Source organism: Setaria viridis, chromosome 2 (genome assembly GCF_005286985.2).
Source record: "Setaria viridis chromosome 2, Setaria_viridis_v4.0, whole genome shotgun sequence".
NCBI lineage: Eukaryota > Viridiplantae > Streptophyta > Magnoliopsida > Poales > Poaceae > Setaria > Setaria viridis.
This window is the reverse complement of record NC_048264.2, coordinates 29638422-29665248: the sequence shown is the minus strand read 5'-3', so window position 1 is coordinate 29665248 and position 26827 is coordinate 29638422. Positions and strand designations below refer to the sequence as shown.

The window sequence follows — 26827 nt, the reverse complement described above, 5'->3', positions numbered from 1 at the left end:
CGCAAGTTCATCATGTCCTTCGCATGTCAGTGAGGTAAGGCTGGGTCCTGAGTTGATGTCCCGCCAGAAGTTGTAGTGGTGCAAGGGGGTTTTGCTGGTTTTCTCCAGCTAAAAAACCATGTTTGTTCTTATTAGTTGGATTGGTCGTTGCACCAAAATTGTGGGGAAGTATGGTTTGTATAGTTTCTTGGGTCCATTTTTTCTCGTAGCACATTTTTTGGGTCCATTTTTTTCTAATAAATACTACGGCAATGCTGTTGTCGTTAAAAAAAAGATAAGGCTGGAAGGTTTGAACACTAAGATCAAAATTGAAGGAATATCGTGTTGTTTGCATGGAGCTATGCAGGCCAATTTAAATGTTCGCCCGCCATTTTTCTTGACATGTCCTCCTGAAGTTGTAGGAGCTAGCAGTAAGAGGGGCAAAGAAACTTCACGGTACAGATTGACCTGATTCTCTTCTTTTCACAAGAAGCATTATAATCAAATGAGTCTACAGTTTAGGCACGATGAAGAATTCACATGCATCTGGAAATTTAATTTAGATAGAGCCATATAGCAGATAGTACCATAGGTAGTTCAAACGATATATATTCCATTCACATGCTCACTGATGTGCCATAAAAGGGACACATCTAGTTCCCTTCTAAGGTAGCACTTGCACCTGAGAAAATTGGGCGGTATCGGCGTTGTACTGGATTGGTAACAGATTTCATGAGATCTGATTACAGAGATGCCCGACCAAACATATATAATCAAACATATATAATCAGTATCTGTTACCGTGTTATCGAATACAGGGCGATATTTGCCGAACCAAACAGCACCTTATGCTTTCTTCATAAGAAAGTCACCAGCTGTATCTAACTCATAAGTCGCTACATTAGGCTGCAAGACTAAATTAAGTGTCGTCTCCATGTCTTTTCCTAAACAATATATACTTTGTGATGTTTAATAAATAGTAATAGCGATCCGGTAGTTCTACTTCTGATAATGATTTGGTCAATCATGACTGCACGATCTAATGCTAACCAAAGCAGTCATACCAGTAACTGAATGGCTTTACAGAGAGTTCAGAAACCTACTTCCCTCGCGTAAAGCTTTGAAGCTTCAGGAGTTTAGATCATTCACCAGGTCCTCTTGCACCTGCTGCAACGATGTATGCCATTGGACATTGGGGATGCACAGAGGTAGCAGAAGCGATGCTGGCACCTGTAAATTGGAACAACGGAGAACCCTGTCATATGTGCTCGTTGGACATGAAATTTTGGACTGCAAGCAGCGAAACAGTACCTGCAGACAATGTACACGCAGCCCTCGGCCCTCTCCACGTACATCTTGCATTTGGGGCACCTCTGCCACCTGCTCTCCCGCGCGACCTTCCTCAGCAGTAGGTCATTCTTGCCTCGCTCGTCCTTCCCAAGCCGCTGGAACTCCGCGCAGGTGATGCCATCGTGCCATGCCACCTTGCACTGCGCACAGAACATACGGCGGCAGTGTGGGCACTCAGCATTCGTTATCGCTGCCTCACCCTCACCGTGGCCACGCTCATGGACAAGCAATGCCGAGCAGTCGTTGAAGGGACAGTAGAACTTGAATGACCCCAGCGCTGAGTCGCAGAGTGCAGCGCCCCACCTCTGGAACAGCTGTGGTGGGATCACATCACGGCACGTCTCCGGGTCCAATGCGCCATACTTGCATCCTGGGTCAGGGCAGCTAATGGACAACACATTATCCTCGACTTTCGCAGTGATGTACTGGCTCACGCAGCTGACACAGAAGAGGTGTGTGCACCCAGAAATCGGAAAGAGCTCTCCGACGTGCACTGCCTCCATGCATATGGTGCAGTAGAACTCGTAGCTGGCCATCGCATTCGAACCAGGAGAGCATTGCCCTAGGTCCTGAAGCATATCATACAATGGATCTTTCCCTTTGCAGCTGTCCATGTCTTCGGTTGAGATCAAGGTGCTATGACCCAAATCAATCCCCCGATGTACCTTTGACTTGCACAAAGATTGACATGTAGTCACCACACGCCGGAGGCACCTCTGCCACTTACTCTCCTGCACAACCTTCCTCAGCAGCAGGTCATCTCGCACCTGTTCATCATTCCTGAGCCGCTGGAAATCTTCACAGGTGACCCTGTAGTGCCATGCCACCTTGCACTGCGCACAAAACATCCGAGAGCAGTGTGGGCACTCAGCTTTCCTTATTGCTGCCTTGCGAGAGCCACATTCGTCGACCAGCAATGCCGAGCAGTCCTTGAAGGGGCAGTATAACTTAAATGCCCCCAGTGCCGAGTCACAGAGTGCAGTGCCCCACCTCTGGAACAGCTCCAGCGGGATCATGTCACGGCACGCCTCTGGGTCCAATAAACCATCCTTGCATCCTGGTTCAGGGCATCCAATGGGCAACGCAGTATGCTCGACCTTTGCAGTGATGTAGTGGTTCATGCAGTTGACACAGAAGAGGTGTGTGCACCCAGAAATGGGAAAGAGGTCTCTGATGTGCACTGTCTCCATGCAGATGGTGCAGTAGAACTCGCTGTCGGCCATCACATTGGCACCACGAGAACATTGGCCTAGCTCCTGAAGCATAGCATCAAATTGCTTTTTCCCCTTGTAGCTGTCCATGTCCTTGATTGAGATCAAGGTAGTAGGACCCACATTGATCCCCTGATGTGTCTCTGACTTGTGCAAAGATTCACAGGAACCCACAGGATCTGGTTGTGCCATGCTCTCCTGCGTGACCTTCCTCAGTAGCAGGTCATCTTGCCTCGGCTCATCAGTCCCGAAACTCTGAAAATCTTCACAGGTAACTTCATGGTGCCATGCTACCTTGCACTGCACACAAAACATCCGGGAGCAGTGTGGGCACTCAGCTTTCCTTATTGCTGCCTCACGAGGGCCACGTTCATCGACCAGCAATGCCAAGCAGTCCTTGAAGGGACAGTGGAACTTGAATGCCCCCAGTGCCAAGTCACAGAGTGCAGCGCCCCACCTCTGGAATAGCTGCGGTGGAATCACATCCTGGCAAGCCTCTGGATCCAGTGTGCCATCCTTGCATCCAGGTTCAGGGCAGCCAATGGACAACACGTTATCCTCAACCTTCACCATGATGTATTGTCTCAGACAGCTCACACAGAAGAGGTGTGTGCACCCGGGAATTGGGAAGACCTCTCTTACGTGCACTGTCTCCATGCATATAGTGCAGTAGAACTCACTGCTAGCCATCACATTTGCACCACGAGAGCATTGGCCCACCTCCTGAATCATAACATCCAATGGTTCTTTCCCTTTTCCACTGTCCATTTCTTTCGTTGAGATCATAGTGCTGCGATTCACACCGACCCCCTGATGTGTCTCTGACTTATGCAAAGATTCACAGGAAGCCACAGCACACCTGGGCAGCCCAGTGGCCTCTGTCTCTGGTGCATATTGCCATAGGCAGGAAATGCAGATGACATGATCACAGTCGTCAGGTTTCCATGATGCTTCAAGCGATGGGATCACCAATTTGCAAACGGCGCAGAACCTTTCTGGGTGAGTTGAGAACCGGAGAACCTCTTCAGCCTGCGGATCCTCGGCCAGCACTAAATCACGAGCGAACTTGTAAATCAGGTCCAGCATTGTTGTAGTTGGTGCTGCTCTCAGTTGGAGTGAATGAACAGCCAGCAGAGGTCCCTGCTCCAAGGAAATCCAAGGAGTGAGCGTGGTTCTTTGTATCAAAAGAATGAGAAGGTTACTGGGCATGCCGGTAATAAGGGCATAAAAGAGTAGACAGAAGATGCAACAAGAAGCAGCGCAATCGTGACGCCTAACTCAGAGAACAGACAGTGCAATTAGGCGTGGGAAGACAGCAGAAAGAGGGGACTGAAAACTCCTTGCAGGCATATCATCAAGCACCTGGTGTGCGCTGCATCAGCGCACCTATGGACTCACAACAAGAACGCGTCTACATTCAGCAACAACCAGGGAAGACGAGGTTCCTTGAACCGAATTTCCATCAGAATCGCGCCGTAGAGCCAGTAGAGAGCGGAAGCCAGAAGATCAAAGAGCGAGCACACTAGCTCCTTGCAGGCATATCATCAGGTCTCGGCGTGCACTGCTCGAGCGCATCACCAATTTGCACAAGCGCAGACGGCAGGCAGATCGCATTCCGTGTTCAGCGCAGCGGCCGGCGCCAACCACGCCGACTCACTCGCCGAGACGAACTCGCTTGAACCCCCAGACTCGCATCACGATCACGGTTTCATCGTAGATCACATGCAAATAGCGAGCGGCACGCAGAAGAGGGTTTTCTCGCACGCGTACCAGTACTTGAGCGCCTCCGCGTGCTTCCTCCTAGCGGCGGCTGTGGACCTTGAAGAGAATCGGCGGCGCAGCGCGCACGCGTGCGCCGGTCCGCCAGCCGCCCTGCGCAGCCGCGCGCGGCGGCGAGATCGATCCTGAGGGAGGCGGGCAGGCGGCAGCGGCGCGCGCGATCGGGCCCTATCGGCGCGTGTCGTGGAAAGCGGAGGGGCTGAGTCGGCTGCGCCTCGGCGCGGCTGAAGCGGCCTAAAGGTAGCTGATCGATCAGGGAGCAGGAGCGCCCGCTCATGCAGCTCTAATCCTTTGGATTTAGCGACGTGATGGGGACACGTGTCCGCTGATTTGTGGCAGCAGGGGGACTCCAAGTCCAAAAGAGACACGACTCAAGACTCTAGAGTGACTCGGATACGTTGGAATATATTGTTGCTCAGTTCGTTCTTTTTTCAGAGTGAATGACACAGATTGAGATCCCAGAGACAGCGAGCATGAAAAGGCATCTGTTTCAGGAACGATAGCTAAACTTTTGGAGACTTTGGTAGAGAAGAGAGAACTACCATTTCTTTTAAAAAAAACTTTTGGAGACACTCGAACTTGTCACCTTTGGACAGATAGACAATCAGAAGGAGAATAGCTCGAATCTGCCTGGTGCCTAATTACGATTTAACAATTTTAGCCGCCAAAAAAGACCGAGATGATTTAATTTAACAATGCGCGTCCGTGGCATTATTTGCCTTTTGGGTTGTGGGAGATGACCAGGTAAGTCAAAAGTGTGCATAGTACACGGAAAAGCATGTATGCGCACCGATCTTGTATGCACCGCATACACGTACCCTGTGGCCAATGGAAACTGGACAGCGCGACGCGACGTGAAAGACGTCACATAAATTCCTTTTTTCCTTTTTCGGTGGCCATGGGGTCCCTGCACCAGCCACGGTCTGGTTCCAACTTTCCACCACTCGTGACAACGCGTCCGTCTTCAGCTACCGTTCCGCGCATCAGACTCTAGCCATGTTAGCACACCTCCAGCTAGCAGCGGGGACACTCGTTCAGGCGCCGTTGCTGATGGGTTCGTGTCTCGTTCTGAAACCAAACGCAGCCCGTGGGTGGTTGGGCACGAAGGACGTTACGATTGCGTCGTTTACGTGCGCGAAACCTGGATCCAGTCGAAGTTGTCGCATGCATCGCGCAGGTGTGGAACGGAGTGCATCCGACGCGCTAACTCTAGTTGTGCCATCGCCGGCAGGGCGGCACGAGCTGAAACGGGCGGCGTATGTCGTGTCGAAGCTGGGTGCCGATCGGCGATCAGCGATGCCTTTTCACTGAGCTCGACATGCGCAGAGCCATCTTTCATGTACGATCAACATGGACCTCTGTCGCACAGGCAGCTTCAGAAGATTTTTTATCCTCTGAATCAGGCGACCTGTGCTTTTGTCTATTTAGCATTTAGATGACAGTGCTCTCAGAATTCACTCTGAACTGGCCAGTGATCAGTAAAACACATTCTGAGATGCGTAATTCAGAATTTGTTAATTGATCCCGCATGGAACTCACTGGTACGGAACTCACATTCCATGCGTCCCCTTTTATCCCGGTTTAAAGTTGGCCTGTGACAAAAGGTGACGTGCCACGGTAGACTGAAATGGGGGAGCTTTAGTCCTAGTTGTAACGGCTAGTTTTTTTACCACCTACGACGCCCCCTAGCTCCAACCGGGACAAAAGCCTCACCCTTTTGTCACCGGGATAAAAGGTTTACTCTCGGTTGGTAATTCCAACCGGGACAAAAGGGTTTATTTTTTCCTGGTTGGAATTTCCAACCGGGACAAAAACTCCTTCACTATAAAATCGCAAGATAGAGGCATCTTCTTCCTCTTTTAGCTCGAGCCACTCTACTCCACAAGACAGAGAGCTTCATCCTCCTCTCCACGGCGCCAAAGCAAGCCTAGGGGAGGTGCTGCCCAAATTTTTTTCCTCATTTCCATGGGGATTTCACTAATCCAAAGTGTTGTGAATGTTAGCTACTTCATCCTCCTTTCATTTATTGTTGTTATGCTTTGTTTTATGCTTTAGAGAGGGAGAAAAATGAGTTGGTTAGAATGAGGAAGAATGGAGAGGATGTGTGTATGCAAGCAGTGCTAAGGTATGAATTTTTGTACATAGAGATGGCTTCAACTGCTGGAGGTAGTGGTGATGGTGGGGGCGATCGTCGTCCTCTCGCGGTAAGGGGAAAACCATAGTTGACCCTCATGATAAGCTGAAGAAAATGAGCACATGGGAGAAAACAATGCTTCGTTATTTGCAAAGATATCACGAAGATGCTGTTACGGCGGGTCAGAATCCTCCTTTTGGTGGTTGTTATGCTCCACCACCAGTCCCGGGTGTTTCACGTCCATTTAGTACTACCGTTGCAGGAGGCATAAATAAACCACGGGATGAGACTGGGTCAATGAAATTTTCGTGTTCGCCACCTAAGGATGCTTAAAGTCCTCCTGGATAGTACTTAGTGGATGGTTTGTCATAGTGTATCATGTTGTTTGGATCTAAAATTTAAATATGTGTATTTCTATCTATATCTAAACTTTCAGCATCATTTGCACTACAAAGTTTGACATGCTTTCAATCGTGCATAGCATGTAGATAAGTCGTAAAGCGTATCAAATAAGCATCAATAGGCACGTAAAGATGAATTTTGATGCGAAACAGAAATGGCACGCTTATTTGCAACAAGAGAACCTAATATTTGTAATCATTGAAGGATGAAGAAACAATATATTTGAATTGGTAAAAAAACAACTACCATTAACCTAATATTTATAACGTTAGCAAGATATTAAGTAAAAATCATATTAAAATTAACTGTGTACAATAGAAATAAAAAAAAGAAAAAAAACACATAATCCTTTTTCATGCATAATCCATTTTCATGCGTAATACAATGCAAATGGACCGACAATGGATGTATAACGCGAACAGACGGAGCAAGGAGTTTGTTGATGGTTTGCATTATTTTGTCAAAGTGGCCAAAGCGAAAAAGTTAGAGAACGGGTTCATATGTTTTCCATGCTTCCAATGCAGTAATAAGAAGGACCATTCACAAGCTTCCAGGGGGACTATTCCCAGCCACTTGTTTAGATATGGTTTCATACCTAACTATTTGGTTTGGACTAAGCACGGCGAAAGAGGGGTTGTAATGGAAGATGGCAAAGAAGAGGAGGATGATAACAACATTTCGGACTGGGTTGCAGACCAAGCTTTTGCATATACTACAATGGATGAGGATGATGAAGATGAGTTTGCAGAAGATGGCCCTACTGATGACCTTGGTCAGGTGCTACGGGATGCACACAGAGATAGCGAAACTATGAAGGAATCAGAAAAGTTGCAGCACATAATTAATGATCACAAAAAAATTATTGTACCCAGATTGCAAGCAGGACCATAAAAAACTGGGTACCACATTAGAATTTATGCAATGGAAGGTTAAAAATGGTGTGTTCGATAAGGCATTTCAGGGAATATTGAAAATTATCAAGAAGATTCTTCCTGAGAATAATGAATTGCCGTCCACAACATATGAAGCTAAACAGATTGTTTGCCTCCTGGGATTGGATGTTTAGAAGATACACGCATACCCTAATGACTGTATCCTCTATCATGGTGATGAATACGAGAAATTGGATGCTTGTCCTGTGTACGAAGCATTGCGGTATAAGATCAGGCGAGATGATCCTGGTGATTTCAAGGGGCAACCTCCCAAGAAGAGAGTTTCTGCGAAGGTGATGTGGTATTTCCCCATAATACCACGCTTGAAGCATTTGTTCATAAACAAGGCGAATGCTAAGTTGATGCGATGACACAAAGAATAACGTAAGCAAGATGAGATGCTGAGACACCCCATGGATGGGGTCCAGTGGAGATCAATTGATAGAGCATTCCTGGACTTTAAAAGTGATGCAAGGAACATAAGGTTTGGTTTAAGTACTGATGGATTCAATCCATTTGGTGAGTTGAGTAGTGGTCATAGTACTTAGCCCGCGACCCTATGTATGTTCAACCTTCCTCCTTATATGTACATGAAGAGGAAGTTCATTATGATGCCGAGACTTATCCAAGGCCCAAAACAACCCGGCAACGACATTGACGTGTACCTAAGACCGTTGGTTGATGAACTTTTACTACTCTGGAAGAAAGAAGGTGTACGTGTGTGGGATGAGGATAAACAAGGGAGCTTTAACCTACGAGCATTGTTGTTCGTAACCATTAATGACTGACCTGCACTGAGTAACCTTTCAGAACAGACAAACAAGGGATATCGGGCCTGCACCCACTATTTAGACGACACAGACAGCATGTATTTGAAGCATTGTAAGAAGGTCATCTATATGGGCCATCATCGATTTCCCCCTGCTAAACACCCGCTGAGAAAGAGATGGATGCATTTCAAAGGGGTGCCAGATCATCGTAAAAAACCTACGCACCGTAATGGAAAGCGTGTCTTTGAGATGATGAAGGATATTAGGGTAGTCTTTGGAAAGGGTTTTGGTAGCGAACCTATTCCAAACGACGATAACAGACGTGCACCCATGTGGAAAAAGAATTCAATATTTTGGGAGCTACCTTATTGGGAAATCCTAGAGGTCCGCAACGCAATAGACGTGAAAAGAGATATCTTTGCGTGAACGTGCTAGGCTTCATGGGTGTTTATGGGAGCTCAAAAGATATATTGGAAGCACGACTGGATTTGAAACGTATGGGGCAATTAGATGACCTACATCCGGAAAAGAGAGATAACAGACAGCACTACTTACATATTGCCAATTACACTTTTAGTAAGGAAGAGAAGGATAGCATGTTTGAATGCTTGAATAGTATCAAGGTCCCGTTTGGGTACTCCTCAAATATAAAGGGAATAATAAATATAAAATAAAAGAAGTTCACAAATCTCAAGGTCTATGACTGCCACATGTTGATGAACCAGTTGCTTCCGGTTGCACTGAGGGGTATTATACCAGACAATGTCCGATTGCCGCTCGTAAATCTATGCGCGTTTGTCAATGCGATTTCGCAGAAGGCAATCGATCCAACCAAGCTAGTAAAGCTACATAACGATGTGGTGCAATGTCTTGTCAGCTTTGAGTTGGTATTTCCACCATCCTTCTTCAATATTATGACGCACCTCCTGGTTCACCTAGTAAAAGAGATTACTATTGTTGGTCCAGTATTCTTGCACAATATGTGGCCTTTCAAGAGGTTCATGTCAGTCTAAAAAATTATGTTCTTAATGGTGCCCATTTAGAACGAAGTATCACCAAGGGATTTGGATAAGAGGAGGTCATTGAGTTTTGTGTTGATTTTATTAACTCAATTAATTTGATTGGGGTTCCAACTTCACGCCACAAGGGGAGGCGGCGGGGAATGGGCACCCTTGGAAGGAAAACAAGTTTGGGAAATGATACTGATTTGTTCGACAAGGCACACTTCACTGTTCTACAATAATCATCCTTTGTGGCTCCGTATATCAAGCAACACAAGCAGATGCTAGTTTCCGAACACCCGACGAAATCCGATGCCTGGATTATACGTCATCACATGGATCCTTTTCCCTCTTGGTTGCGTCAACACCTTATGGGTAACTTTGAGATTCACCCACAACTCGCTTGGTTAGCCAAGAGACCTTCTAGCATAATTGTGAAATTTCAATGCTACAAGATAAATGGTTATACATTTTACACGAGAGCCCAAGACAAGAAAAACACGAACCAGAATAGTGGTGTCCACATAGATGTTAAAGACAACAATAGGAGCAAGACTCGTATTATAGTTTCATAGAGGAGATATGGGAACTCGAATACGGACCACTGAATATCCCTCTATTTTGTTGCCAATGGGTGAAGCTAACTGGCGTAACCAATGATTAGTATAGAATGACAATAGTGGACCTGACCAAGACTGGATACAATGATGAACCATTCGTACTTGCCAATGATGTGCATCAGATTTTCTATGTGAAGGACATGTCTAGCAAACAAAATATAAATTCAGAAGAGCCATGGGAGCTAAAGCGCCACATAATGCTTCCAGGTAAAAGAAAAATCGTGGGAGTCGAGTACAAAACGGACCAATCAAATGATTATGATTAGTTTGATGGCATGCCTCCATTCGCTGTTGAAGTTGACCCAAGCATCATGCTCGCCAAAGAAGAGGCTCCGTACTTACACCGCGATCATGACCAAGGAACATTCGTGAAGAAGAAGTTTTTTAATGTTACATTGTAATGCACTAAATATGCTTCACCTTTATGTAAAGTTAGATTGTAAAGTTCTATGATTTCATGTACTACTTGATACAATTTTTAATTTAACGTATCTATGATTTCATGTGTGTTTAAATTAGGTGAGGTGAAGAATTATTTGAAATATGTTTTTTAATATATTTTTGCGTGTTCAAAATATGTAAAGTTTTTATTTTTTGTTTAACAGAACCAGTTGAAAACATATATAAATTTGTGTGTTTAAGTTAGTTGAGTGAAGATTTATTCGATTAATATGAACAAGAAACCACATACATCAATTGACTTTTTCACGTATTGAAATTATTTAATTGAATAATTTGTTGATGATAGTGAAACAGTAAAATAATTATTTTAGAAACTAAAAGAACTAGTATAGAATTAATGATTCATTCAAAGTTATTGTAAATATACTTGCTAATTTAATATATTTTTGCATGTTTGAAATATGTAATGTTCTTATTTTTTCCTTCCTAAAATCCAGTAAAAATATATATAAAATTTATTTGCACAAAATAGGCGGGAGACAAAAAATGGAAAAAGGACCTTTTGTCCCGGATGCAAATAGCAACCGGGACAAAATACCCCCCTAGTCCTGGTTGCAATTTCCAACTGGGACAAAAGGGTACATTTCGCGTCCTGTGCGAAATGTACCGTTTTGTCCAACACGAAATGTACCCTTTTGTCCCGGTTGGAAATTGCAACCAGGACTAGAAGGTGGGGGGGCTTTTATCCCGGTTGCAATTGGCACCCGGGACAAAAGGACTCTTTAGTGTCGGTCGCAAATTTTCACACCGGGGGGGGGGGGGGGGGTTAAAAGTAATAGTCGTCTTCTCCCCCTTCCACCCCACAACACTTAGCGAAATTTTCACCACTCTCCAAGATCCGCCACGCTTGTCCGCCTTCGTTGCCGTCGGTCTCCCGTTGCCGCCGTCCGGCTCCGTCGCCAGCCGCCCCGGCCACTGTCGCCCACGCCTGGACCATTGCCTCCTCCGTCGCCCCGGCCTGCCGCCGCCTCCGTCCGCGCCGTCCCATCATCGCCACCTATATCGTCAACGCCGTCCCAGCCTCCTCGTCGTCCGCATTGCCACTCCACCGCCCTAGCCGCCATCGCCCGCCGCCCTGGCCCTTGCCACCCCACCGCGACCCTCGGGCCTCTCCACACGTATGGTGGGGCCCTTGTTGACGCAAGCCCCCAGCTTGCTAACGCAAGGGCTTTTTTTATTTTTTAGTTAGAAAATCAATATTATTAGTAGAAAATCAGTAGGAAATTATTATTATTAATAGAAAATTAGTAGGAAATTACAATTATTAGATGAAAATTAGTAGGAAATTACTATGGTTAGTAGAAAATCAGTATAATTTAGTTCAAATGCTTAGTATAATTTTGTATACATTTTGTATAACTTTTAGAAATTACTATGTTTTATTATAAATGATTCGAAAACTAGTAGAAATTTGTAAAAATGCTTAAGACTTTTTTAGTATAATTGCTTAGTATAATTTTGTATATATTTAGTATAATTTTTAGTACATTACTTTGATTTAGTACAAATGCTTCAAAAATTAGTAGAAATTTGGTAGAAATTCTTACAAATCAGTAGAAATTTGTAGAAATTTGGTACAAATGCTTAGAAATTAGAAGAAATTTGGTAGAAATTCTTAGAAACTAGTAGAAACACTTTAAATTTGGTAGAATTTAGTAGGAATTAGTAGAAACTTGTAGAAACACTTCAAATTTGGTTGGAATTCTTAGAATTTAGTAGAAATTTGTAGAAACACTTCATGTAGGATTCATTCAAGACATTTTGTGTAAATTTCATTCAAGACTTTCATGTAAGTTTTCATGTAAGTTTCATTAAATACATTTCATGTAAATTCATTCAAGATATTCATGTAAATTTCTTGTAAGTTTTCATGTAAGTTTCATTTTGTGTATGGTTTCTTGTGTATGTTTCAATCAGTTTGTTTTTTTCATGGTTGTTCTATGATTTCATGTAGATACCTTAACGTACATGTAATTATGACTTCATGTGTGTTTGAAGTAGTTGAGATGGTAGACGACGAGACTACAAGCTATCTAATGGAGCACATTATTGCTGGTGGTAGTGGCTCCAACCTTCCCATAACATACACTGATGGCAATGAAGAGCCCGAGCCCAGCAAAAACTTGCCGTGACGGAAGGTTCCGGCGAGGTATATATCGTTTCCATTATTTTACCCCATCTATAATGTCTTATTCGTTATTACTATGTACTAACTAACGAATCTTGAACTGTTAGTCAGAAGCCCCGAGGTCGTACAAAGGTGATGTATGGAAGGCTTATCATCACGGAAATCACAGAAGAGGGCAAGCCGGTTGCTCCCGAAAACGTAGTAAAAAAGTACGTGAGTCAGATCAGGGCAATCGTAAGGGATAACATGCCCATCAATATCAGGGAATGGAGGGGCAAAAGTACTAATCCATAAGCGCTCCTGGATACAGAAAAGGAAATGCTATGGTTAGATGTTAAAAAACATTACACATTTCCTCAAGGATATAATGAGGACGCTGAAGAAGATGGCCACACAATTCGAGAAATTCAAGAACATGCTGGATGCCACCTTCATCAAGAAGGGCCGAACTTCGGATTTCAATGAGTGGCCAAAGTTGAGGGACCACCGGGAGGCATTTGTTGAATACAAGACGAGCGAAGACGGTGCAAATAAGGTTCACACCAACGTTGCAAATGCTGGCAAGGAGTACCATCATGGTCTAGGGTGAGGTGGTTACAACACTACAATTCCCAGATAGCGCAAGATGGAATAAGACCTGATCGATTGGGGTATCGTACCAACAACTCTTGAATGGCCCGATCGATCAAAAAATTAGTATTACGCTCATGGAGGCAACCTGAGCTAAGAGGATGGGACACTGATCTTCAATGAGACAATACGTCAGAAGGTCGAAAGGCTTATCAAGAACATTGAAGATGCTAAGGCTGGGAGGTTGAAGGTGGACCAAGAGAATGAGGAGCTCCCTCGGGAACCCCGAGCACCCAGGACATTGCCGAGGGTACGGGGTCGTTCCGTGGAAGTTCGCTTTCCAAGGCAACATGGACTTGTACAGAAGCCACAAGCGAAGAAAGTAATAACAAGAGGAGAGCTGGCGGCGCATGCTAGAATCCAAAGTGCATTCACAAGAAGTAAGAATGCAGGAGGAAATCAATCGTCGAGTGGCCCTGGCAGTTGCGGAGTTGACCCAATCTAGAGCATTGCCGGATCCAAACATCGCCAACCCTTCTCAATGCCTCGGGAGCAACTGTGCTTCCATAGGGGTCCCCGATCCACAGACGCCAAGATTACCCGTGGACGAGCAATGGTTCCCTATGGATTTCATCACGCAACACACCTCATGCGAGCTGCATAAACTGGTCGGCAACATCACCATTAGGGTATACTTACACATAATATTTATGGAATCTTCTCAATCCATCCACGCCTTGGGAGTTTAATAACTTCTTTATTTCTACTATATGTACAGGTGGCGTACGGGGAGTGCCTTACCAATCCTGCCAGGGCAGACAAGCCATGGCATGGAGATTGCACTTGGCTACGCCAGCGTCGGCCTAGAGCAGCTCGTTGATAGCTAATATGAAGGCCTAGAGCTCGACCTCCCAGAAGGTGATGGGGAAAGGACACTAGGAGATGCGCTTCACGGGATCATTCTATGGCGCAAACGCTACATCATCATCCCCGGCACGAAGGCATCACCACTCCCCGTAGATCCCCAGCAGCGACCATCTCCTTAAAGCTCAAGACCGTCATCTCCACCACGGCCTGCTCTAGGACCATCATTTCCAGCACAACCTGCTCCAGGATCGTCGTCATCACCGGGACCGTCACTTCCTGCTAGATCACGATCTCCATCTCCAGCACATGACGACGACAACAACACCCCTCCCCGATCACCGTCGCCGGGATTAAGAGCCGCATCGAGCAAGAAACCTGTAGCACCACTTAAGAGGTCGCGACTACCGCCTCCCAAGCCAAGACAGAGAAAGAAGAAAATAAAGGAGCCTAAATTGACTCTTGAGGAACGCAGGGAGGCAATGACTCATGAGGAACGCTGGACCCAAACCAAAGCAGAATGCAAGGAGTGGTTCAAGAAAATGGCCGAAGAAAGAAAAGCAAAGGTGATGGAGCCACCGCCAGTAGATCAAAGACAATTAAATTTTTTTTATAAAGATATCAGAAGAAGCCAAGAAAACACTGCCACCACTATCAAACTACGATCGGGCGTTACTCAAGGCTGATGAGAGCAAAAAAGGAAAGGAAAGTCATCTTCAAGGGGTTCTGTCTCCCACCTGAGCCATCTACCAGAAAAAGACGCTCAAAAGAGAGCAGCTATGCCCTTGGATTAATAAGAACAAGTAGTGAAATTCATCCAAGAAATAGGAATGTCCCTTTCTGAATGTCTAGGGCAAAGTGAGGTGCCAGCTGTATAGCCAGTTGTACCGTAATGGACCTTTGAGCTAGGCAAGTATCTGGTGAGGCCTTAGTTGGTACGAAAGCTATCAACAAAGATGTACGAATTCCATAAATGGTACATGAAGCAGTCCGCCATTGACAGGGAAATGTTCGGCCTTAAGGTAAAACCGATAGATTTTTTCAGCGAAGGCGAGAGAGTCCTGTGGCTGGAATTCAAGGATATATACGAAGTGTACCTTCATGATGCACTTGACGTCTCTCTCATCAGCGCTTGGGCTCTGTAAGTGTCCGTTTATCTATATATAAATTTTGACTCATATCATTATTTTTTGTGCATGCGTCGCCCTACTAACTTCGTCTTCCATTTTATGTAGGATGCTAATTCAGACGTGCCGACGAGAAGCGTACTTCCATGTTGGCTTGTAATAATTCAAGACATGCTAGACTTGTAATAATTCTGGACCTTTATCTCTATGCAAAAGTTTGTTTCCTAAATTTTCACCTAACACTGTATCATTCATTATTTTAATTCGCAGCGCATGGAGATAATTCATCAGGAAACACAAAGGTCCATTGAAAAAAAACTTACATGGAACACAGACTTCCCGGTACATAAGAAGTTTGCATATTTTGTACATTCTATGGCATGAATCATAACTTATTTTTTTCCCCACTGAAGTGCTTAAAATAGGAACCCGGGAATAACCTATGTGGCTACTACATCTGTGAGCACATGCACAGTTTTGTGGGACCTAAGGGACTAAAGATGACGCCGCACAACTTTAAAATACGTAAAATAAAACTATTAATAGTTAATATTTTCTAGCTCCTTATATTTAATTGTTCGTGTAACATTCACATATTTTCAAATTACATATGCATAATATTGAACAAAGACTCTTGGAGAAGGAAAGAATAGGGGCAATATGTGAAGGTCTCATGGGATTCCTGGTGGACGAGGTGGTAAATCCACAAGAAGAATTTTATTACGTTGGACGAAAATTAGACGCACCGAGCAACACCATGACGGGAAGATCCAAGGAATGACCGGGGAAAATTTTTGTATATATATATATATATACTAATTGTATAAATACTATGCTAAGATTTGTATAGTATGCTAAGAATTATACATATACTAAGAATTGTATATATAGTAATTGTATAAATACTAGTCTGATTTCATTGTAAAAAAAAGTCTTAACTACTAAAGGGTAACTAAAGGTACGTGATGCATGCAAATTACAGGTTCATGCATGCACTTTAGTCCTGGTTGGAAAAACCAACTGGGACTAAAGGGCCTATCCCGCGCCTGGCGTGGCAGCCCCTTTAGTCCCGGTTGGTTTTACCGACTTGGAGTAAAGGGTGTCTTTAGTCCCGGTTGAGCGACCCTGGACTAAAGAACCCCCCCTCCCTGTCTTGATTGGTTAATCCCGGATGGATTTTCGGAAGATTTGGCCCCTACCAACCGGAACTAAAAGTGAGTTTTCTACCAGTGACTAGACCGTTGTTGTCCGCAAAATAAAAGATCTATGTTCATCTTTGTGTATTGGTGATGACTTTGATGCTTTCTAAGGCCCTGTTTGGATACAAACTCCTAAAGTTTAGTAGTGTACTAAAGTTTAGGACCCTTAAATTGCTAGTCCTAAAGTTTAGTACAGGGCTGTTTGGATGGACTACTAATCTTTAGGACCTTAGAGGGAAAAATATCATTTTTACCCCTCAATTACTCCTCTAAACTACACCTGCACTGTTCACGTCATTAATGCATACGAGGGCAATAGGGGTAAAGGGGGATTTGGGGACCATTTTTAGGAGAAATAGGATCCATTAGGACTCCTTGGCCCTCCTAATGAAAATGGCCTAAACTACACCTGCACTGTTCACGTCATTAATGCATACGAGGGCAATAGGGGTAAAGGGGGATTTGGGGACCACTTTTAGGAGAAATAGGATCCATTAGGACTCCTTGGCCCTCCTAATGAAAATTACCCTCCTAAAGTTTAGGAGTGCACTTTTAGGATCCATGTTTGGATGCAAAGTCCTAAAAGTGTTCTAAAAGTGAACTCCTAATCTTTAGGAGGGTGTATCCAAACAGGGCCTAAATTACTAGCTGAGTAAATTTTACTTGTTTTGGTCATTTTCACATTGATTGTTTTTACCATACTCATATTTTCTTAGTATGCATATTGTGGATAAACATAGTGAAACAGAGGGAATACAATAACACCGCACAAGTATCCACAAACATGAAGTGTGGTTCTCATCTCCATGTTTCCTATGCACATGCTAGCATTAGAAATTTCGCGGACAACTTATCAAATAAATTACCTAGAAGAGGCAACCTTCTAGGTAATTTATTTGATAAGTTGACCTTAGTGCAGTTTACAGATGCAGTCAACTCCACTGCTGGAAGCATAAAAAAAACTCCACTGCTGGAGATGCTTTTATAAACATTCAGGCAACATTAACCTATGGCCTATTTGAAAAATGGTCTGCATTACGAGTTATGTTTAACTGGAGGATCCCAGTTTTCTAAGTTGCCAAGCATTAGAGATATGTTTCCTCTCTGTATATACCCCATTGTATAAGAGGTTATGTGCATATGTACCACCACATGTACTCTACTTATATAGGCCTATTGGCCCCCGGAATACATGCTGATTATTCCTAACATGGTATAGAGTGAAAATACGGTCTAGGGTTCATCAGCTCTTTGCCACCGCCGCCGGCTCCTCGATCTTTTTTTCCCTGTCGGCGACTGTTTCCTCGCTCACAGACCTGTCGCACCTCCCGGCACTACGCGACCCCGGTTCCCGCCGCTCGTTCGGCCGCCTGCACCCGTGCACGCTGCCGCTCGTCCGGCCATCCACCCGCCGGATCTTCTGCACCCTGCGCTCGTGCGTCGCCGCTGCCGGATTGCCCGCCCGAGCCTCTGTTTTGTGCGCCGCTGTTCTGCGTGCCGCTGGACAGGATTGGCCACCTACTTGCCTGTCTGTGGATCGCCCCTGCCCTATCTGGATAGGATTGGCCGCCCGCTCTCCTGTCTACACTTCTGATGGCGTCTATAGGCGACACCATCTATGTTCCTCGCTGCTCGGTGCTCTTCGTTGGCACCAACTACACGGAGTTTATACAACATATGAGGGTGCACATGCAAGGTCTTCATCTCTGGGGTGTTCTTTGTGGTGATCTTTGCTGCCCTGTTGTTGCGGCTCTGCCTCCAGAGCCTGTGCCTCCTTCTGACCCGACGAAGGATCCTACTGCTTCCTCAGCCTATGATAGGAAGGTTACTGCATATTAGGAGGCCTTGGATATGTATCGCGATCAGTTGGCATTGTACACTCGGTGGGTTGATGATGATGCTCGTGCTGCTTCCATCCTTGTTGCCAGTATGCATTCTCTGTTTGCTACTAAGATTGTTGGTTTGTTTACTGCTTTTGAGATGTGGTCTCATCTTCTTCGTTGCTATGAGCCGTCTGGAGATGCCCTCTACCTTTTAGTGGTTCGTCAGGAGCAGACACTTTAGCAGGGAGATTTAACTGTCAATACCTTTTATGCTCAGATGTCTGCTATATGGCGCTAGTTGGACACTCTTTGCACTGCTGGCTGTCGTACCTGTGACTGCTGTGGCACTCTCCGAGCTGAGCACGATTTTCAATGCATCTACGAGTTCCTCACTCGGCTTCAACCAGAGTATGAGCAGCGTTGCGCTCAGCTACTTGCACGTCACCCTCGTGTCTCGCTCGTGGAGGTGCTCACTGTTGTTCGCTCCGAGGAGACTCGTCTCCGTGATGCTGGTCTTCTGTCGCTTCCTCTAGTGCCCACAGTGCTTGCGGCTTCACCTACGGGGTCTTCTACACTAGCTCCTTCGACGACATCTGTTTCCTCAACAGCTTCTTCGGCTGCTATTTCACGTGCTCCATCGTCTGGTAAAGGCTGTCCTTACTGTGATTATTGTGATTGTGCTGGCCATTGGGAGTCCCAGTGCGACAAGAAGAAGAAGCATCATCGTCGTCCTCCTGGTGCTTCTTCTCTGGCTTCAACAACTACTACGTCTCCTGCTTCGTCTTCGACTACTGATGGTACTCAATAGGAGATTCTGCGGCTGCTTCGTCACTTGGGCGTTTCCTCCCCCTGTACTGCTATAGGTTCTGCTAGTTCTGCTACGGTGTCTTCTAGCATTGAGAGACCACCTTCTTCACAGTCAGGTACTCTTCCATGGATTCTTGATTCTGGAGCTTCTTTTCATGTGACTTCGGACTCTTCTATTCTTTCTTCCTTACGTTCTCCTTCGTCACCTATTTCTGTACTCACTGCGGATGGTACTTCTCTTCCTGTTGCTGGTTGGGGATCTCTTGAGACTTCTTCTTTTCATGTTCCTTATGTTTCTTATGTTCCTCGACTCACCTTGCAGCTCATGTCTGCAGGTCAGATCACCGACCATGGTTGTCTTGTTATCCTTGATTTTGATTCTTGTTTTGTTCAGGATCATTGCACGGGGTCCTTCATTGGTACTAGCCGCTAGCTCCGTGACTCTCAGCTCCTTTGGCAGCTTGACTGGCTTCGTCTTCCTTCCGCTGCTGCCGGTCTTGCTACTTCTTCTTCCACAGGCACATTTCAGCAGTGGCATCATCATCATGGTCATGTCTGTGGTTCTTGATTATCTTCATTAATTCGTCGTGGTCTTCTTGGCCCTATCTCAGGAGATGTTTCTCTTCATTCGTGTCAGGGTTGTCGATTGGGAAAGCATATTCAACTTCCTTATCATAGTAGTGAGTCTGTTTCTCAGCGTCCTTTTGATTTAGTCCACTCAGATGTATGGGTCCTGCTCCCTTTTCTTCGAAAGAGGATCACAGATACTATATAATTTTTATTGATGATTTCTCTTGCTATACTTGGATTTATCTTATGTCCTCTCGTAGCAAGGTTCTACCCATCTATAGCCGCTTTGCTACTATGATTCGTTCTCAGTTTGACACGTCTATTCATGCTTTCCATGCTAATTCTGCTGGTGAGTTCCTTTCTCAACCTCTCCGTGCTTTCCTCAACTCTTAGGGGACCCTTCCTCAGTTTTCTTGTCCAGGTGCCTATGCGCAGAACGGTGTAGCCGAGCGCAAACACCGTCACCTCCTTGAGACCACGCGTGCACTCATGATTGCCTCCTCTGTTCCTCCTCATTTTTGGGCCGAGGCTGTCTCTACTGCCACACATCTTATTAACATTCAACCTTCCGCTGCTAAAGAGGGGGGATTCTGTTTGAGTGTCATCTTGGGTGTCTACCTGACTACTCTTCGCTTAGACTGTTTGGTTGTGTTTGCTACGTTCTTCTTCCACCTCGAGAGCGTACCAAACTAACTTCACAATCTGTTGAGTGTGTTTTCCTTCTACAGTTTTGAGCATAAGGGATATCGTTGCTGGGATCCTATCAGTCGTCGGATGCGGATTTCTCGTGATGTTGTTTTTGATGAGTCTCGTCCATTCTATCCTTGTCCTTCCTCTGATGTTTCACAGTCGTCTTTGGTCGAGCCACTTTCTTTCTTAACTTTTCTTGATACACTATTGCTCTTGCACCTCCTTCAAGCCTTGTACCTTTGCCTACAGAGTCATCTTCATTTTTCCTTCTTCTGTGGTTTCGTCTCCTGAGCCTTCTCCTTTGGTTCCTGATTATACCGCGAAGCCTCCAGTGACACATGTCTATACATGACGGGCAGTGTCTTCTTCTGATGACTCTTCTCTTGTGTCTTCTCCTGATGCTTCGGCATCTTCTTCTGACACCTCTCCTTCGCCTGCGCCTGAGCTGCTTCTGGGACATGGTTGTTGAGTTCGTCGGCCTCCTACTCGGTAGAATCCCGCCGCCTTTTCTTCTACCGTACTTTCTAAGCCGACTTCATATCGCGATGCTATCCTTCATCCTGAGTGGCAGGAGACGATGGCGGAGGAGTTAGCTGCTCTTGAGCATACTGGTACCTGGGAACTTGTTCCTCTTACTCCTCGCATTTGCTCTATCACGTGCAAGTGGGTATATAAAGTCAAAACTCGCTCTGATGGTTCTCTTGAGAGGTACAAGGCACATCTTGTGGATCGTGGTTTTCAGCAGGAGCATGGTCGTGATTTCGATGAGACTTTTGCTTCGGTTGCCCATATGACCACTGCACGTACTCTTCTTGATGTTGCTTCTGTTCGTCAGTGGTCGATCTCTCAGCTTGATGTCAAGAATGCCTTTCTTAATGGTATGTTACGTGAGGATGTATATATGCAGTTACCTCCGGGGTATTCTGTTCCAGAGGGCATGGTTTGTCATCTTCGTCGCTCTCTGTATGGCCTTAAACAGGCCCCTCGAGCTTGGTTTGAGTGTTTCTGTTCTATTGTCATCTGTTGTCACTGTTGCTGGTTTCTCTACTAGTGACCATGATCCTGCGCTCTTCATACACTCTTCTTCTCGTGGTCGTACTCTCTTCTCCTATATGTTAATGATATGCTTATCACAGGGGATGATTCTCAGTTTATTGCCTTTGTTAAGGCTCGACTTCATGAGCAGTTTCTCATGTCAAATCGTGGTCCTCTTCGCTATTTTCTTGGGATTGAGGTTTCTTCTTTGTTTGACGGTTTCTTCTTATCCTAGGAGAAGTACATTCATGATCTTCTTGCTCGAGCCCCTCTGACTGATGAGCGAACGGTTGACACCCCGATGGAGCTTAACCTCGAGCTTCGTTCTACTGATGGTGAGCCTTTTGGGAGTTTAGTCTATTTTGGTGTCACTCGTTTGGATATTTCTCATGTAGTACATATTCTCAGTCAGTTCGTTTCCACCCCCACACATATTCACTATAGCCATCTTCTTAATGTTATGCGCTATCTGCGTGTCACTAGCTCTCGTCGTCTTTTCTTTCCACGCTCTAGTTCCTTGCAGCTCCGTGCTTACTTTGATGCTACCTGGGCTAGTGATCCCTCTGATCGCCGGTCCCTTTGTGCTTACTGTGTTTTCTTGGGTGGTTCTCTCATTGCTTGGAAGACTAAGAAGCAGACCGCGATTTCCTGTTCTAGTGCAGAGGCTGAGTTGCGTGCTATGGCGTTGTTGACAGCAGAGCTTTCCTGGTTACGGTGCCTACTTGAGGATTTTGGTGTTCCTTTGACTGGACCGACTCTTCACTCTGATCGTACAGGGGCTATCAGTATTGCTCGGGATCCCGTGAAGCATGAGCTTACCAAGCATATTGGCGTTGATGTCTTCTTTGTTCGGCCTAGGTTTAGGTGGTTGTTCTTCAGTATGTGCCTTCGAAGCTCCAGGTTTCTGACTTGTTCACGAAGGCACATACCCGTACACAGCACAATTACTTTCTCTCCAAACTCAGTGGTGTAGATCCACCATGAGTTTGAGAGGGGAGGAGGGTGTTAGAGATATGTTTCCTCTGTATATACCCAATTGTATAAGGGGTATAGAAAAAGAATCCAAATCTGCCGAATCGCGTATCTTCGTTTATTGGGAAAGAATCAATATACTATAAATATTCAATCTCACTAAAGAAAAATGGAGTTATGTGCATATGTACCACCACCTGTGCTCTACTTATATGGGCTTATTGGCCCCTGAGAATACATGCTGATTATTCCTAACACCAAGCATGCCAGCCATTGGATTTGAAATATTAGTTGATAGATCAAACCAGACTCATACACCGACTAAACTGAGAGATCCATCCATTTATCAGAAATTACTCCCGAGTTACTGGCAGAAACAAATCTAGAAGTTCATAAGAAATTTCCTTATATATGCTCGGTGATTTCTCAATGGGAACACACCTAGTTTCCTTCTAAGCTAGTACCTGATACTTCCTAGACTACTAGAAACTGGCCAGCACCTAATACTTCATAGATTGCTAGAAACTGGCCGGCACCTTCATATGTCACCATTACGAAAGGTCGCAAGACAGTCTCACTTTGTGATGTCATTTCCTAAACCAACTTCACGATTATTACTAATAGACTCCAGCGCTACTTCTGATTCCGACTTGTCAAATCAGAACTGCACGAGCCAGAGCTAATCAGAACAGTCATAAAAGCAAATCGACCAGATTTAATAAAGCTAATAATTTCCTTCCTTCAGGTAGGACTTGGAAGCTCCAGGTCTTTCACCAGGTTCGCTTGCAGGTCTTGCAATGATGGTTATCCCTAGACATGGGGGATGCGCAGAGGTAGCAGAAGCAGTGCCCACACCTGTAAATTGGAAGATCGAAGAACATCATCATTTGTACTCAGTGGTAAACTGTATATTTGATCAGAAAGCAGTACCTGCAGATGATGAACACACAACCTGTGACCCTCTCCACGTACATCTTGCACTTGGGGCACCTCTGCCACTTGCTCTTTTGTGCAACCTTCCTCAGCAGCAGGTCCTCCCTGGTCCGCTCATCCTTCCCGAGCCGTTGGAACTCTGTGCATGTCACACCATCATGCCATGGAACCTTGCACTGGGCACAGAACATCCGGCAGCAGTGTGGGCACTCCACGTTTGTTATCACAGCCTCACCATGGCCAGGATCGTGAACTAACAGAGCCGAGCATTCCTTGAAGGGGCAATAGAATTTGAGTTCCCCCAATGATGAGTCACAGAGCGCAGCACCCCACCTCTGGAACAGCTGCAACGGAATCACATCACGGCATGCTTCTGGGTGCAACACACCATCCTTGCACCCTGGGTCAGGGCAGCCAATAGACAAGACATTCTCCTCGACCTTTGCAGCAATGTACTGGCTCACACAACTGATGCAGAAGGTGTGTGTGCATCCGTCAATAGGAAAGACTTCCCCAATGTGCACTGTTTCCATGCAGATGGAACAGTAGAAGTCACTGCTGATCATTGCATCATCACCGTGAGAGCATTGCCCAAGCTCTTGGAGCGTGCCATCCAGTGGTTTTTTCCCTTTGCGGTCCATGCCTTCAGTTGAGGTCAAAGTGCCATGAGGCACACTGATCTCGTGATGCGTCTCTGTCTTGCACAAAGATTCACAAGAAGCCACTGCACACCTGGGCAGCCCCGTGGCATCTGTCTCATGTGCATATTGGCAGAAGCACGCAATGCAGATGACATGGTCACAATTGTCAGGTATCCATGACGCTTCCAATGATTGGATCATCTGTTTGCAAACTGCGCAGACATTCTCACTCTCAAAGTGAGTTGAGAACTGGAGAACCTCTTCAAACTGCAAATCCTCAGCCAGCGCAGAATCATCAGCTGACATAGCAACAAGGTCCAGCATTGTTGTTGTAGTGCTGCTCTATTGCTCTCTTGGTTGAACCTAATCAATACCTGGCCGAGGCCTCTGTTCCAAGGAAATTCAAGGAGTGAGTAAGGTTCTCTTGATAAAATGAGTAAGAAAGTATCAGAGCAGGTTAACACTAAATGATCCAAAAGAGCTGGCAAGTACATGAGAGATGAAAACTAAATATGCAATAAGAAGCAACCCTAACCTGACGCCCTGCTGCCAGTACAACCAGTAGAGAGCAGGAAGGCGAAAGAGCAGAAAAAAAAAGATGACTGGCAAAGTCCTCGCCCGCATATCATCAACCTACTGCTGCTCTGCATGCGTGCACTGAATTGGGCGAAGAATGCCTCCTAAATTCAGCAACCACTGAAGGCCAGCACACCTGACTCACCGTGAAAAACTTTCTTGAGCCACACCATCTTGTCAAAATCATGGCTTGTTGGCTTCAACAGTTCAGCCACTAGAGGACGGTAGCCAGATGGGGAAACAGAGCGGGAAAGCTCCTTGCAGGTATATCATCAAACACCTAGGGTGCGCTGTGTGCGCACACCAACTCAGAACGCATCCTAAACTAAAGCAACCGGCGGCGAATACCACCCTAACTCGCTGAGATAGGCTTGCTTGGACAAAAATAAAATTCCATCAACATCACGGCTTTATACATAAACATAACCTTGCGGCGGAACGATCCCAGCCGCGGGTTCTTCCGTACGTACCAGTACTTGCTAACTCCCGTGTGCTGCTAACGGTGGGCTACGGAAGCATGGAACGCATCGGTGGCGCAGCACACGCGTCCGCCCGCCTGACCGCGCGCAGCGGCGATCGACTTTACGGAGGAAGGCTTGGATCAGACCAGAGGATGTGCTCGAACGCACAGCGCAGGGGAGGGGGAAGACCGCAGCGGCGGTAGAAATAGGGGGATGGCGACGGGCTTGGGGGCCGAAGTGGCCTGAAGCAGTAAAGCAAGCTCGCCTGTTGCCGAGGTTATCGGGATACATGGAGTCACGATCACATAAATGCAATTATGAACGACCCGATCTTTTGGGTTTACTGACGTGTGGGCTCCTAACCTGCGTAGCTATTTATTTACACAATTCATGTGAAATATATGAGCAGCGCCCGTTTGGAATGATCAAGTAAAAAATTTTCTTTTAGAGGTTTTACTTAACACGTGTTGAGGTTTACAAAATTTGTCAGTTGTCACAATATATTTTGATTCCGGAGGAAGGGAAAAAATAACATTTTCAATTGGATTTTTACTAGTTTTATTTTTTTAAAAAAATGCACAGGCAACCCATCATGAAGGTAGGAAAAAGGAGAGAATTTATGAAAAATCGCTATTACACCCATGGAGCTTTCTATGTTCGTCGTTAATCTATATCAGCTTTTGTGTTTATTTTGATTGTATATAAATTTATTTCGTTATATATATTCCCGATCCTGATGATCATGATGAGAGATAAGGTGGTTGGTTGGTTAGTTTTACCGTAGCCAGATCCTGGATATGCAACTTGTGCGTGATTGGTTACCCGGAGGAGCGCTAGAGCCAAGTTCCCGTGATGCAAAATGCTCTTCCGAGCCTGGCTCCGTAGATCCGGTAAAAGTGGGCGTTTCCCGCAGGCCTGGCTCCAACAATGCAAGATGTGCGCATGATGTAAGGTGAAAAAGCCTGGAGGCATGCACGAACAGGTAACCAATCAGCATCTCACGTCAGCCAGGTTAGATAGAGATAGGCAACTAATCACCACCACTTTGCATGTGTTGAGCCTGGCCACCGGGGCTTGGCTACAAGGTACGAGCCAGGCTCAGCTGGTACGCGAACCAATGAGGCCCAAAGTCTCTTTCTGTATTATGCTGAGACATATAGTTCCTTTATGTACTATACGAATTGACGTAAAGAGACTTCGTATTGCGTGAAAGCTAAAACGCGCTACAGGTTTTGCAACAAGCCTTTTGACTTACTTGTACTCTAGCATAAGCCCCGCCCCTCATATCCATATGCTGCTGCAACCTTTGATATTCACAAATGCTTTTTTAACAGCATTATATACCTCCATAGGTGGTAACATCTAATTTGCTATGCCCTTGAACATGGTCATATTAGTACATCGAAGCACATGTACAAACTCAGTTCTCGTTGTACACAAAACTTGGTATTGCTTTGCACATTTCTATTAATATTCTATATAATATGTCAGGTTTAACCTTATATTTACCACAAATAGAGTACGCATTCATTTCGGAATACACTAAGGTCCTGCACATAACATGACTTTAGGGAGAAGAGTAAGCCTGGATAGGGAAGAAAAGAGAGAATGCACGACAGAGGAGAGAGAGTGAATGGAGATTCAAATGTTTTTGAAAACGAAGAAGGGAAGGTACTTTTATTACATACACATGCGTACATGCACGCTGGGATCCCAACGTACGTAATACATTAACATGACATAATTAGTACCCATGTCATATGACTCGGATCTCGTAATGTACTAGGACGG

The 26827-nt window shown here is 45.4% G+C and overlaps 2 protein-coding genes across 4 annotated transcripts; both read right to left on the bottom strand.

The window, feature by feature from the left end:
• Positions 1-722: 722 nt before the first annotated feature.
• LOC117842574 (uncharacterized) lies at positions 723-4739 on the bottom strand. Of its 2 annotated transcripts, XM_034723051.2 has the most exons (3): positions 4311-4739; positions 1291-3680; positions 723-1209 (listed from the first exon to the last, which is right to left on the bottom strand). In XM_034723051.2, the coding sequence occupies exons 2-3, from the start codon at positions 3624-3626 to the stop codon at positions 1125-1127; spliced, it is 2421 nt and encodes an 806-aa protein (XP_034578942.1). In that variant the 5' UTR covers positions 3627-3680; positions 4311-4739; the 3' UTR covers positions 723-1124. The 2 variants fall into 2 exon arrangements, with proteins under 2 accessions (XP_034578942.1, XP_034578941.1); XM_034723050.2 differs by having other exon boundaries at positions 1291-4739.
• Positions 4740-22747: 18008 nt separating this feature from the next.
• Positions 22748-25315, bottom strand: LOC117842099 (E3 ubiquitin-protein ligase RSL1). 2 transcript variants are annotated; one of them, XM_034722450.2, is made up of 3 exons: positions 25046-25315; positions 23356-24386; positions 22748-23280 (listed from the first exon to the last, which is right to left on the bottom strand). In XM_034722450.2, the coding sequence occupies exons 2-3, from the start codon at positions 24321-24323 to the stop codon at positions 23196-23198; spliced, it is 1053 nt and encodes a 350-aa protein (XP_034578341.1). In that variant the 5' UTR covers positions 24324-24386; positions 25046-25315; the 3' UTR covers positions 22748-23195. The 2 variants fall into 2 exon arrangements, with proteins under 2 accessions (XP_034578341.1, XP_034578342.1); XM_034722451.2 differs by lacking the exon at positions 25046-25315 and adding an exon at positions 24535-25035.
• Positions 25316-26827: the final 1512 nt, after the last annotated feature.